Source organism: Protopterus annectens, chromosome 1.part0 (genome assembly GCF_019279795.1).
Source record: "Protopterus annectens isolate FY-2018-M chromosome 1.part0, PAN1.0, whole genome shotgun sequence".
Lineage (NCBI taxonomy): Eukaryota > Metazoa > Chordata > Ceratodontiformes > Protopteridae > Protopterus > Protopterus annectens.
This window is the reverse complement of record NC_056725.1, coordinates 163,282,099-163,296,208: the sequence shown is the minus strand read 5'-3', so window position 1 is coordinate 163,296,208 and position 14,110 is coordinate 163,282,099. Positions and strand designations below refer to the sequence as shown.

The following is a 14,110-nucleotide window of genomic DNA, read 5'->3' as shown; positions in this document are numbered from 1 at the left end:
CATTCGACACCCATGTAGCTAAAGTAGTTAGGAAGACCTTCTACATTGCCCACCTTATCATGAAGGGATTCTCATCTAGATCAAGGGAGGTCATAGTCTCCCTTTACTCATCACTCATCAGACCAATGATTGAGTACAATGCCCCATTCCGAATGTATCTGACCCGACACTTGCAGCAGCTGGAGAGGCCACAAAAGTTCCTCACCAAAAGGATAAAGGGTCTCAAAAATCTGTCCTATGCTGCCCGACTGAAAGAACTCCAGCTCTATTCAGTCGCTTATCGCTTGCTCAGAGGTGACCTTTGCCTAACATACAAGGCCATGTCAAACCCAGATTTGATGAATATGCTTCACCTCAAAAAATCTAGATCCATCAGAGCCACAAGGGCGGAGACTTAAACCTTGACACGGCTATTAATAGGACGTGCTGGAGGGATAGATTCATCACCCAAAGACTCCCTATGCTGTGGAACAAAATCCCGGTACATGTGAGGCAGAGTACCTCGCTGGCCTTGTTCAAGAGAAATCTTGACCAATGGATGGGAGATCACAGATATACCCCAGGGATAACCTCAGTGTCACTGCTCGACAGAGGCACAGCAAAATAATGGGTATAGTTCCCCATACTAAAGGGGTGGCGTAAGCCACAAAACGATGGGCTAGGCTTGTAAATGCCCTCGGGCAGATAGCCTAGTATGAACCTATGAACCTATGAACCTATGAACAGGTTGAGAGGTACATGCAAATAAATTGCTTTATAGAATTAGACATAGCCAACCTCTCAACTGTCTCCGATTTTGGCTTAAAATGTTGCTTTTCCCCCTAATAATCCCTCCGCAAAATAGCAATTTTGGAAGAAAACATGGAGGGTTTACAATTAAGAAATAACTGTAATAATCAAAGTTATAGATTACTTGAAATGCATGTAGATTCTTTTATTTTGTCAGCTGCTCAAGTTAGCAGTACTAATATTAAAGTGTCCCTTCTTTGACAGGTTCCCAGCTGTATTGTGTGGCTATTTTATATTTTTGCATCACATTTGGTCCATTTTTCACAAAATTGTGTTTTTTTGGCAAATTAGTGACGGGGTGGCCTAATGGTTAAGGTGTTTGCCTTACAAACACAAGGTACAGGGTTTGAATCTCACAGGGGATAACTGGCTAGGCTTAAAATGACTCGCAAGGGCAGTTAGCCTAGTACTAGCTGATGATGATGATGAACTGATGATGATGAATCACTAAAGACTGAAGTTAGAAAATAATGACAGACATTTGAGTTTCAGATTTTATACCCTTCAGAAAAGTCATACTAATGCAAGACCTATTCTATTATCTTTCTAAGTTTATTAGAGCAATATTTAAAAATTGTCCTTATTTGTGGGCATTTGTCCCACTTCTGTGTATGGCTTTGTCCAGATTTCTTGCTCTGAGGTTGAGACGTATGACACATGTCAGGGCCATCACAGTCAGCCAGAAACATTTCAAATTGTGACATACTTGTTGCACCCCACTCCACCATGTACTGACTCTGGATGTGTCCAAGCAAGGCAAGGAGTAGTTATGCAGTGTAAATGTGCAGTGTGTCTCTCCCCATCCAAGGTAGACACAAGTACTACAGTGGCTTTTCATCTGTCCTTGATTTTGCAGAAAGGTCTGGTTTCGGTCATATTTTTGTACTGTTGATTTATGCTTATTACTCAAAGTGCCTGTTGCTCTGTGTTTAAGTAGCAATGCTTTAATGACCATAATATAAGCTTGTGAGATCGTAAGATGCAAATAAGCTTTAATAAGCATACTGTTAAAGAATTGCCAACATTGAAAGCCTTTCTGTTGTTGCCATGCAGAGAATACTTGACTAGATAATGTATAAGCCTTGGGTATTAAAGGACAGGATTCCATTATTTTAAAAAGCTCATTACACTTGTTGGAGACTTCCAGTCATCTTTACAGACTTTACCCGTAAACTAAACAGAATATGCCAGTCATGTGTGGTCCATAACCTGTACAGTAATCCTTTAAGCAACGTATCTTGAGCTTGTTTCTTGTTTGCTTTTCATTTTTTACTTACATGTTTTCCCCATGAAACAAGTAGATAATTGTCAGGCAGCAGGTCTTTTTTGGATAAGAAACATTTTTACAAGTGGGGGCATCACAGAGATTTCTACTTTCAGCATGTTACTTGGAACTTTAATAAAGCTGAATATAAATTATAATTAGAACTGCAGTGCAAGGAGAAGTGGTTTGAGTTGAGTGCTTCTGGTTTTGCTTGTACTTGATTTGACTGGCATTCCAGTAATGCATTTAAAAAGTAATTTATTTTTTCATGCCTCACAACCTTTTGTTTCCATCTAAATATTAAGTAAGCTGTCATGCAGCCAATGCATTGAAATATTTTTATTCTTCTACACTTATTTTTGTCTTGATTGGACTCTCATAATGATGGTTTGCCACCCAGGGCAGCGTATTTAATTAAAGTTAGTTTTTGTAGTTTTGAGCATAGCTCCTCCCATTTCTGGTTGGCCACACCCCTTCCCCTTGACCCCACCCATTCAGCTGTCTCCTGCAGCCCCCCTTTGATTTGAAGTCACCAGCCGCCACTGATGGCAAGCAATGAAATTAATTAAAAATACGAGATGCTGATGAAGGAGACCAGTATACTTTAACATTTGGAGAAGTTTGCAACAACAAAAAGGTTTGTTTCTGTAAAGTTGTTGGTGACAATCTACCTCGTGTGTTACTCTCTTTTATTGTAAATACATGAAATGTTTTTTTCAACTCACTTGCATGTTGGATGTGTTGTTCTTCAAGCAACCACCGGAAGGACTACATGTGAGGGTAAGCCAGGGGGCCACTGGAATTGCTATGAAGACCAGTACTGGAAGGACTAAGATTTGGAGGTTGCTGACGGACATCTGTAGGTTTGCCAAGGCAAAAATGAGAACATTCTCTCCATAGGAACACAGAAAGACTTTCTCCTGTTGGAGTTTAGAACCAACCAAAAAAATCTAAATGTGACATGGCTATATTCACTGTGACCTCAACAAGACTGAACAGTTCCTTTTTATTTCTAGTGTTGCAATAGAAGAATACATATATTCTCTGGTGCTACAAAGTGGCAGCCATGGAACTTAAGTGGGCTATAAAAAGTACAAGCCAAAGTCTAAGGCCTTACTCTTTAAAAAACAATGATCCTGCTAGAAGACAAAAATAATCTAATACATAGGTAAGCACCCTCCATGTACACTGTACAGAAATAGTAAGTCTAACATTTTTAATATGCAATAGATAAATGTAGCGATCCCGTAACAGCAGGTATGCCACAAGGCTCAATACTTGGACCTCTACTCTTCTCGATTCTCACCAATAATATGCACACACCAACTAACCATGCTACCATTATACAGTACGCAGATGACTCCACTGTCATCTGCACCGCACCCACCCTATCATAACTAGAAGAAGTTACCCAAAAATCCTTTACTGACATTGAATCTTTTCTAGACAAATACCAGCTCATCCTAAATCCCAGCAAACCAAACTAATGCTGTTTCCCAACAACTATCATAAAACAAACTCACTTAACCAAGACTTTAAAATCAACTCATCCAATCACACCCTAATTGAACCCATCCCAGAAACTAAGCTACTAGGTGTCATTACAGATAAGTTAAAATTCTACAAGCACATACCATCAAAAAGACCCACATAAAATTAGGTTCTCTTTATAGAATAAAGTCTTACTTAACCATCTCTTCCAGACAAGCAATCAGCAGGACCTACCTTCTATCCACCCTGTTCTACACCTCTCCCATACTCACAAATATCAAAAAACTGAAACTCGAATCATGCTACCACAAAATAGCCAAATTTGCTGCCAACCTGCCCTACAGAACCTATCATTGTCTTGCTCTGAAACAACTCAAATGGCTAGAACTTCCAAACTTCCTAACCTTAAACCAACTTTCTCTAACCCACTCCATAGTTTACCTTCCTGACAAATGCCCAGAACCTAGTTCAAATTCACCACAACAGTAGGACCCTACAATGCTCTGATAAACTATTGCTAACAGTTACAAAATCCAGCAACAGCTTCAGAAACTCTCTATATTCTAATAATCTCTCTAAAACATCAAACTCTACACCCCTCAGTACACACTAAACACATCCGACCCAGCTCAGTTCAAAAACCTGCTAACGAGCCATCTAAATGACAAATGGTTATGCTCCTGCCATTCACCAACTTCTACCTATTTGACTCCTCCCCACCTTTTCCCACATTATTATTGCTCTTTCAACTTTATCTCTGTGGCAAACTGAACTTTTGACAAAATAATTGTGATTTGACCTTTTGACAAAATAACTGTAATTTTTCAAATGTTAGTTGACAAATATTGCTGTGCGGCAATTTCACTCGATACAATTAATTCTCTGATTTGTATAATTTTGTTGTCTCTGTTAACTTTTACATTGTGCTACTATGTGTCCTTATGTGATTTAATGTGGGGCTTTTCTCACCGGGCCTCCACAGACACTGGGGAACCAGTCCAGTTGGATTTCCCCGGTAAACAAATGTTAAATAAATAAATAAATAAAATGTTGTGTCTGATACACATCCAAAAGATCTGGTTTTCTTGGGAACTCAAAACAATTTGTAGCAGAATCTCCTTAAATCCTTAAGTCTTGTAGGGAGAGGGGCAACTGGTTTTATGTTGCATTTATCTAAGACAGACTGCAACTCTTGCTGAAGGAATGGGGATAGAAGGAAATCAGATACCCACAGGAAGTATATCAAGGGAATAATGAGCTCTAGAGTGATCTACTGGTTGAGGAGCTGATTATGTTATGGTTCTCCAGGCACTGCCAGGGGAGAAAAACTGTATTCCAGTCATTTCCTATAGAGCCACCAAAAGGCAATCATACTGACAGTCACAGCTGCCGGTATGATCAGACAGCAAAGGCTTACCTTTGTGATGGGTTTGCCTTTTTCTGGACTTTTGGCAATCTTGCTGTTTGCTACATTGACATTTCTTTAAAGCAGCATTTCCAGAGTTGATTCTCTTTACTGAGTCATTTAACATAACATGGCAATCAGTGGAAATGTTATATCATACAGCTGATGAAAGGGTCCTACATCCTATTATTTTCATCTAGGCCTGAAGAAATATTCATTACTTCTTGATGAACCACAATTTGGGAAGAATTTCAATGAGGATTATGAGCTTAAGTAAGCCAGTCCACTGGTTTAAACTCTTATACTCTGCCTGGGAATGCACATGTGGAAGACTGAGGCAGTATGATTATCAGTACTGTGAGTCACATGTCTGTATTGTTTACCTTTGGATTACACTGAAATTGTGACTGAATGTTGTTTTATGAGATTAATGCTGGCTACTGAAACTTTCTTTGATTTCCACTGACGATGTTTTTGCCATTTGCTATCTACAAGCAGCCTAAACTTAGTTTTACCTCAGGAGGAATACTGGGGTGTACAAAGCCATTTCCTTTTGCTAGTCTGAATTTGTGCTACTGGCCATTGTTTGATCTTCATGTCTGTGTCCTTTGGTTTGCTTTGGTGGTGCTGCTGATAGTTCTATAAGCCATCAGATGAACCCATTTATCTCAGTAATCATTCTTCCTATGTGTTATACACATTAAGATGATTCACTTCTGGAACCTGTCTGTTTGCTGTATGTCATTCTCAGTGGTTTGTTGTGCATACCTTTAGCATGCAGTGCTGTTAAGTAGTGTTATTTGTGTCAGTACCTCTTTTATAGAAGAGTAACTGTCTGGTTAATGACAATTACAGCAACCACAGAGAGTCTATATTTGTTCTCAGCATTCCTAGTATTTCCATTTTATCTGTGCATCACTGGCAGCTAGCTACACTTCTTCGTTGTAGTATAACCCTATATTATGGGCCACCTGGACCAGTAGCTGTCCAACAGACAACCTATAGTTGTCTGGCATTGATCCTGCATTTATGAATAAGCTCCTATTTCTGTTATACACACACACACACATAAGTGTGTGTATGTATATATAAATATATATATATAAATATATATATATATATATATATATTACCGCAATGGTGGTGCTGTGGTAGCATTGTCGCCTCACAGTAAGACGCTGTCCGGTTCGATTCTCAGCGAGAGCGTCTTCTGCGTGGAGACATGCGTGAATGTGCGTACCTTCGTTGAAGGTTGTGCGTCAGGCCTGGCAAGCTGGTACATAGAAATCAACTGCCAATCATTAGCAGACCGGAGTTCCGCTGCAGCGACCCCTAACTGGGAAAAGCTGAAAGACACAAACAAACATAAATATATATATATATACACACACACACACACACACACACATATATATATATATATAAATTTATTTATTTATAGGTCCCAATCAGTTGATCGAGTTTTCAGAAACTTGAAATTCATAAGGTCAAGACCACATGATCATGTTTTTGAAAACCCAAAGCTTTTGAATGGAGATCGCAGTACAGTGCAGATTGGGAAATTTATCCTTTTCCTTACTGTAGTGCCATCATGGAGTTGGTATATATAATTTGCAGGGGGTGTATGGGGGTGCAGCCTTTGGTCCTTATTTGACCCTAATATTGCAATGTATGTTTGGGTTTGGTTTTGGCTGCCTGGATCTTTGGTAGTCTGGACTTGTAGTGCTACGCTCCTTTGTTCCTGCATTTATGTGGTTGTATTAGGAGTTCTTGGGGGTTGGACATCACATTTCTCCTAGTTTAGGATCTAATTCTGCACATAGCTTTTCACTAATGTCAACTATTGTGACTTAGTAAGAATCCAGAATTACATCATGTTCTATGTCATCTCTTCCTGCAAACAGCCTCTTCTGTTTAACATAACAGGAACTGCTTGCTCATGTACCACTGAAGTACAACCACAGACTAGAACCAGCTTTGTATTCTCAACTCAGCTTAAGAATCTATTTTACGGCTTTGTTTTCTGTAATTACAGCAATCATAAAGACATGCTTCTGGAGTGTTTCTCCCCGGGCCTCCACTGAAAACTGACTTTGTTCCAAGTCAGACTTTCCTGGTAAACAAATGTTAAATAAATAAATAAATAAATTACTTTTATTTTATTCCATCATCTTTGCTCTTTATTACTTTTGTGATTATTAATACTGGAATTTTCTTTTGACTCTACTATTTTTACCCTTTTATTTTTTTCTTTATTTACCATTCTAGCATGCTGCTTGTAATTTTAGACTTGCATAGCTATTACAACTTTCCTTACACACGTAATTTCTCATATACCTTAAATGGAACCTATAACAGAGTATGGAAGGGCCCAGCTGTTGCTCCTTTATTCCTTTACCCCCTCCTTATTTATCCAGCTGTATTATTCACTAATGTAAGAGGCTAGGTGTCTTAAAATAATAGGGCTGCATGACATCATAGGAGGCTGCAGAAGAATCCCTAAGTGGAGTAGGTGTAATCAGAGAAGAGACATGTCTGATCTTTTGTTTCCTTTTCTTTAGAGTGTCCAAGGGAACCATATGAGGAGTATACTCTGGATGCACCTCCAAAAGGCCACTGATATGCCTTCTAGGATAAGATTTGATGACTACCTCAGTTCTCTCAAAAAGAACCAACTTTAGTTCTCCTTTCATGGCTGAGTTGGCTGTCTGGTCCGTTGGTGGAAATGTGTTAATGTCCTGCACACTGTTGGCCTCCCAAAAATGTGAACAGGCATGGTAGTCTGACTGTCTGCAGGCTTCAATAAATGCCTCAACAGGGATGTCTGATTCCAAATGACTGAAAGTAGCAGGCAATTTTATGTCTTCTTTCAACTTCTTACTTTTTTTTCTAGGTTGACTGGGGTACATCTGAGGCAGGCAACTCAAGAGGCTATCGTAGCATGAGCCAAAGCTTGGAGGCATTTGTATTCAATATAAAGTTTGAGGGAAGACAAACAACTTTGAATAGTTTTGGATACAAAAAGACTAGCAAATTGTACATTCTTTGTAATTATGCTGAATGCCTAGGCAAAAAAGACACTTAGAATGCTTATCCAGGTAAGTGATCTAGCAATCACAGTTGCATTTCCCTTTCTTACATGACACATCTTTTTGAAGAAAAAAATAAAGGGAAAGTGGAAGGGTCCCCAAAAGAATAACCAGCTGCCTACAGCAACTGGTGGCAAAAAAATTCTGATTATTTTCTCACCAGTATATCCCTTAAGTACCAACACATAGTCTTACGCACTGGACTGTTATTAGTGCCAATGCCAAGTTAGCTTGTGGAGGTACTTGAAGGTGGTGATGCAAAGTCATACCTCAAGGGAGTGCTGAACCAGTTCTCCAATTACATATTCAGATTCCTGTTGAGAGATTCCAAAATGCCAGGGCTCTTGGATGTAACCTATCAAAGGCTTCTCGTTACCACTATCCTACATCGGTATATACAGCTGAGATTTTACACTACCTTGAACTGTCAAAAGTGCACTCCTTTTCACTACATTTTTTACAGGGTGCTAACACCCTGAAATGGGAGCCTTTGAAGGTGTGGAATATCTGAAAATCAACACAAGAGATGCAGTCTATGTATATTATTGATGACAGTAAAAAGTACTTGTCTTGCCAGGTGCATCATTTGAGTACAAGTGCAAAACAGTTTGTTTGATATCCAAAAATAAAACTGACAAAAAAAATCCAGGCATAAGAGCACCACTAAAATATATCAGGCAGTCAATGCAAAAATGTGCAGCTTTGAAAATGGATTAAGTATGTAATGCAACTCTCTATTATTCCAATGCAATTATATGGTATGCTTTTTGACTAAGTGCCTAAGCCAAATAAATATGCAGAACACAGTTGATACATTATACTTTACAGCAAAGTTGATCAAATCAACGTACTCTTCAAACAGGACTGGCAAAGCATTCACTCTCCTTACCTTTTGTCCATCCACAAGCACTCGGTCTCCAAGTCGCAGACCCAGGGAGGTCAGCATGAGGTTTCCAGGAACATTGTCATAGTTTGGTAGTGTGACTTTTGGCAGATTGCAGCTCAGAGGAACTGCATCCAACAAAAGCTGCTTCAGTTCTTTAGCGACCATTGCTGCCTCAGCTTTGTCCAATGTCATATCCATGGGATCAGGCACCACATCTGCTGGGACCTGGCCTTTACTATTCTACGATAAAAAAGAGCAAGAACTCCCAATTAATTGTTTGAAAAGAAAAGGTATTTTGCACTTTGTATTCACTGTAAAAATCGCAGGAATATAACTAGCTTCCATACGTGTCTCATGTCATGACCAACAACCACAGTTTACACACACACACATACAAAATTCACATTGTATCACACTACAGAAAGTGTCCTATGTTTCACTACCCATCTGGAAATGTAATCTCTAAGTAATTACTGTGTGTCCTAAAGAATAATTTTTTTTAAGAGGGGGGTTACTGTAGCTTGAGACCAAGGTACTGGGTTCATTGTGGAATGAAACGGAATCAACTAAGTAAGTCTCAATTTCTTCATTCTTTTATGCACTTAGAATACCTAGCTATAGAATATACCAACTTTACCTTTCTAAAACCTATCTGCAGGTTGCCTATAAAACTAATAAGCAATCACTACTACCTCTAAACCAAACAAAATACACACAAGCAAGGAGGATTACAGTAACCTGCCACTGATACATAAATTTACAGTCAGAATATATTAAACCCAGTCAATAAGTCAAACTAAGTTTAAAAACAAATAATCCAGTACAACTTTCACTCAGCAATGCATGCTTCTGTAAATAATAATGTGGGATTGTAAAACAGTAAAATCCAATTACTTATTTAAAGAACAAAATAATCAATGGAGTTCTGCCACCAGATTTTAAAGGATTTACCAGATTATTCATCCAAAAGCTCTGATCACAGTTTATGGAACAGCAGATGAATAACTTGATGGTAGATGGTTGACATTCCACAATGTTTGAGTTCTGCTGTTCACAAGACAGAATGTAAAGTCCCTGACATATCGTATAATAAAATATTCTAATTGTGGATATTGTGACACTATTTGTTATGACTATGCTTCACTGCAAAGACAAAATAAATGTTTCATTTTGTCCAAAATGATTTACAGCAAAAATTAAACAATCAACTTTTGGGATAAATTAGTATATTTTGTTGGAGATGAAAAATGACAGCTGTTGCACTGATAAACTGATAACATGTATTGTTTATATAAAAGTGATACCAAACAGTGTGGCCAACATTGTACAAACATTCACACACAAACACACAGACACACTCGCACATTTTCTTTTAACTGGCTACCCTGATTAACATTGTGGGTGTTACAAACTGACCAAGTCAGACAAGACTTCTGTATTTACCAGGAAAAGCCTATAGGCTAGCCTATGCAGGCAATATTACTTGTAGAATGTTCTGTAGCTGCCCTGTTTCATGCTTTCAGTGAGTCATGACTGGTACACATCCCATTGGAAACACACAAATGGCATCATCACAACGTGTTCAGACCATCTCAACTGACTCTTCTTACCTCAGAGTAGCTGGCTGCTCTGTAAGATTCTGTAAAGTTACCACTCTCCTCACTTTGCCGTGCAGAGTGAACCCAGCAACATTGCTCGGAATTTAACTTTCACTACTGTTATCTGTGATACCATCCTTTTGGTCAATATCCACAGCTAGAGACCACACACTTCCTCTGCACTTTCACTTAACAAAATGAACAAGACATCAAGATACTCAGGTAAACAAAGCAAGGAATGTGGTGAAACTGTTCTACAGCAAAACATCTGATTCTGTACTTCACAGGAATCTGGTAAGAGCATTAAAGGGCATACACTTGGGTCCAAGGGACTGAAAACTGGTTGACTTATGAGAATAAGAGGGTAGTTCTGAGATGAAAAGTGACAAAAGGAAAGTCAGTTAAGTAGTGGAGCATGACAGGCTTCCAGGATGGGACCAGTTCTGTTTAGAATATTTGCACTGGATATCACATCTTAGATGGGGAACACAATGATCACCTTATTTGTTGATGATACAAACATTGTTATGGTGCTTACACAGAGAGGTATGGAAAGCCCCCATATAGATCTGTGGTAACCTGCACTGTGGGCGACAGATGGCACCACAACTAAATGTAAAATAAACATGGTTAGCCTTTTCTGTACCTGTTTTGTGAATCAAAAGAACACCCACCCCCCTCCGCTAGGCAGCAAGGCATATTTGGGGCAGTGGAGCAGATGCCAGAACCATAGTTCCTGTACCTCACCATATCTTATGTGATACCTGGTTGGCAATGGTGGGAATAAAACCCCATCAGTGCTTGACCAGTTGCCACACATACAGTACACCTTTGTCCATCTAGTTAAGTGATGGCTTGCAAATGTTTGTACTATACTTGACTGTGTCTGTGTGTGTGTGTGTGTGTGTGTGTGTGTGTGTGTGTGTGTGTGTGTGTGTGTGTGTGTGTGTGTGTTGTGTGTGCGCGCGTGCACACACGTTTGCTGAGATGTACCTTGTGCAGGTCAAAGAGGGCCACTGCCCTGGTCACAAGCTGCTAAAGGGTGAGATCAGCACTATAGGTGACTTGTTGGTCTGTCCTCAGTCAGTGGTACTTGGGTAGCTTTGCATAAGTATATGCGCGTGTGTGTGCATCTGTATTGTGTTTGTGCACCTGTGTTAAGAACTAGGAGGAAATATTGGAAGCAACTAGGGGTAATACTTGGGATAACACTTCCACACTCAGGTGAAATACCAGAATATGTACAGTGGATATGAAAAGTGTACACACCCCTGTTAAAATTCTAGGTTTTTGTGAAATAAAAAAAATGAGACCACAATAAATCATTTCAAAACTTTTCCCACCTTTAATGTGACCTATAACCTGTACAATTCAATTGAAAAACAAACAAATCTGTTAGGGAAAAAATACAAAAAATAAAAAAGTGCAATAAGCTGGTTACATAAGTGTGCACACCTTTAAAATAATACTTTGTTAAAGCACCTTTTGATTTAATTACAGCATTTAGTTTTCTTGGGTAGGAGTCTATCAGCAAGGCATATCTTGACTTATCAATATTTGCTCACTCTTCCTTGCAAAAGTGCTCCAAATCTGTCAGATTGTGGACAGCCCTCTTCAGGTCACCCCACAAATTTTCTATTGCATTTAGGTCTGGGCTCTGGCTGGGCCATTCCAGTACTTTAATTTTCTTCTGGTGAAGCCATTCTTTTGTTGATTTGGATGTATGCTTGCGGTCACTGTCGTGCTGAAAGGTGAAATTCCTCTTCATCTTTAGCTTTCTAGCAGACGCTTTTGGCACTGTTCATAATTCCTTCCACCTTGAATGAACCCCAGTTCCAGCTGAAGAAAAGCAACCCCAAAGCATGATACTGCCACCACCATGCTTCACCATGGGGATGGTGTTCTTTTGGTGATGTGAAGTGTTGTTTTTGTGCCAAAGGTACCTTTTGGAATTGTGGCCAAAAAGTTCAACCTTGGTCTCATCAGACCATAACACATTTCCCACATGCTTTTGAGAGTCCTGATGTATTGTTTTGCAAATTTTAGCCAGGCCTGGATGTTTTTCTGTGTAAGAAAAGGTTTCAGTCTTGCAATCCTACCACATAGTCCAGACATATGGAGAATACGGGAGATTGTTATCACATGTAGTATATAACCAGTTGTTGTTGTTGTTGTGTCTTTCAGTTTTTCCCGGTTAGGGGTCCCAACAGCGGAACTCCAGTCTGCTTATGATTGGCAGTAGATTTTTACGTGCTGGCTTGCCGGGCCTAATGCACAACCTTCAATGAAGGAACGCCCATTCACACATGTCGCAACACAGAAGACGCTCTAACTGAGAATCGAACGGGCAACGTCTAACTGTGAGACAACAACGCTATCACAGCACCACCACCACAGTACATGTAGTATATAACCAGTAGTGGTCAGAAATTCCTGTAGCTCCTTCAGTGTTGCTCTAGGTCTCTTGGCAGCCTCCCTGACCAATTTTCATCTTGTCTTTTCATCAATTTTGGAGGGACGTTCAAATTTTTGCAACAACACTGTTGTCCCATATTTTCTCCACTTTTTGATGACTGTCTTCACTGTGTTCCATGGTATATCCAATGCTGTGGACATTTGTTTGTAACCTTCTCCTGACTGATACCTTTCAACAATGAGATCCCTCTAATGCTTTGTAAGCTCTCTGCGAACCATGGCTTTTGCTGTAGCAGGCAATTGAGTAAATGGCAGGAAATTCCTACTAGGATAGCTGAACTTTATTTGGGGTTAATCAGAGTCTGTTTAATTGATGGCAGGTGTGTACCCAAGAAGACTTAATGTTGTAATTAAATCAAAAGGTATTTCAACAAAGTATTGGTTTAAGGGTGTGCACAATTATGCAACCAGCTTATTGAACTTTTTTTATTTTTTATATTTTTCCCCTAATAGATTTGGTTGTTTTTCAATTGAATTGTACAGGTGGTCACATTAAAGGTGGGACAAGTTTTTAAATTATTTATTCTGGTCTCATTGTTTTATATCACAAAAACTTGGCATTTTAACGGGGGTGTGTAAACTTTTTATATCCACTGTATACCAAGATGTTTAAAAAGTAGGCAAGTCCAACTCTGGTAAGGTTATACTATAGGATGGGACAGCTGGGAAGGCTGATGATGAAAATAACTCTTCTACCAAAGGTAGAACCAAAAGCACTATCATAATGAAACTTTAGGCAGACTGCAATGATGTAGCACTATAAAAAGTAGCTGGAGAATGTGTAGGAAAGCATAATGAAGCCCTGAACAGGGAGAGAAAAGTAGAGGTTACAGACTGGTCAAGGAAAGAAGAATGCATACAAACAGATACACACTGGGCTGAAAATAATGTGAGGAACTGATGGCTGTCATTATAGATATGACCACGACATCTGACATACTAGTATATAACTGCATTTTGGGAATCTTAACACAGAAGAATTTGGGTGCAGAGTTTTTACTGAGGGTGCATATGATCAAAAATTAACATAAACAAGGTATTTGATGAAGCAGATGGTGTTGGCTAAGCTGTTGCTGAGGATAGGGACAAAGCAGAAATATGCTTTTCTATTTT

At 39.2% G+C, this 14,110-nt stretch overlaps 1 protein-coding gene across 2 annotated transcripts in view; it reads right to left on the bottom strand.

The window, feature by feature from the left end:
* The window catches only part of CLIP3 (CAP-Gly domain containing linker protein 3), a 1,549,977-nt gene that overhangs the window by 660,960 nt on the left and 874,907 nt on the right, over positions 1-14,110 (bottom strand). For both annotated transcript variants that reach the window (XM_044055010.1, XM_044054942.1), the window contains exon 7: positions 8,928-9,164. In XM_044055010.1, the coding sequence (XP_043910945.1) occupies positions 8,928-9,164 (237 nt within the window). The remainder of the gene's footprint in view (positions 1-8,927; positions 9,165-14,110) is intronic.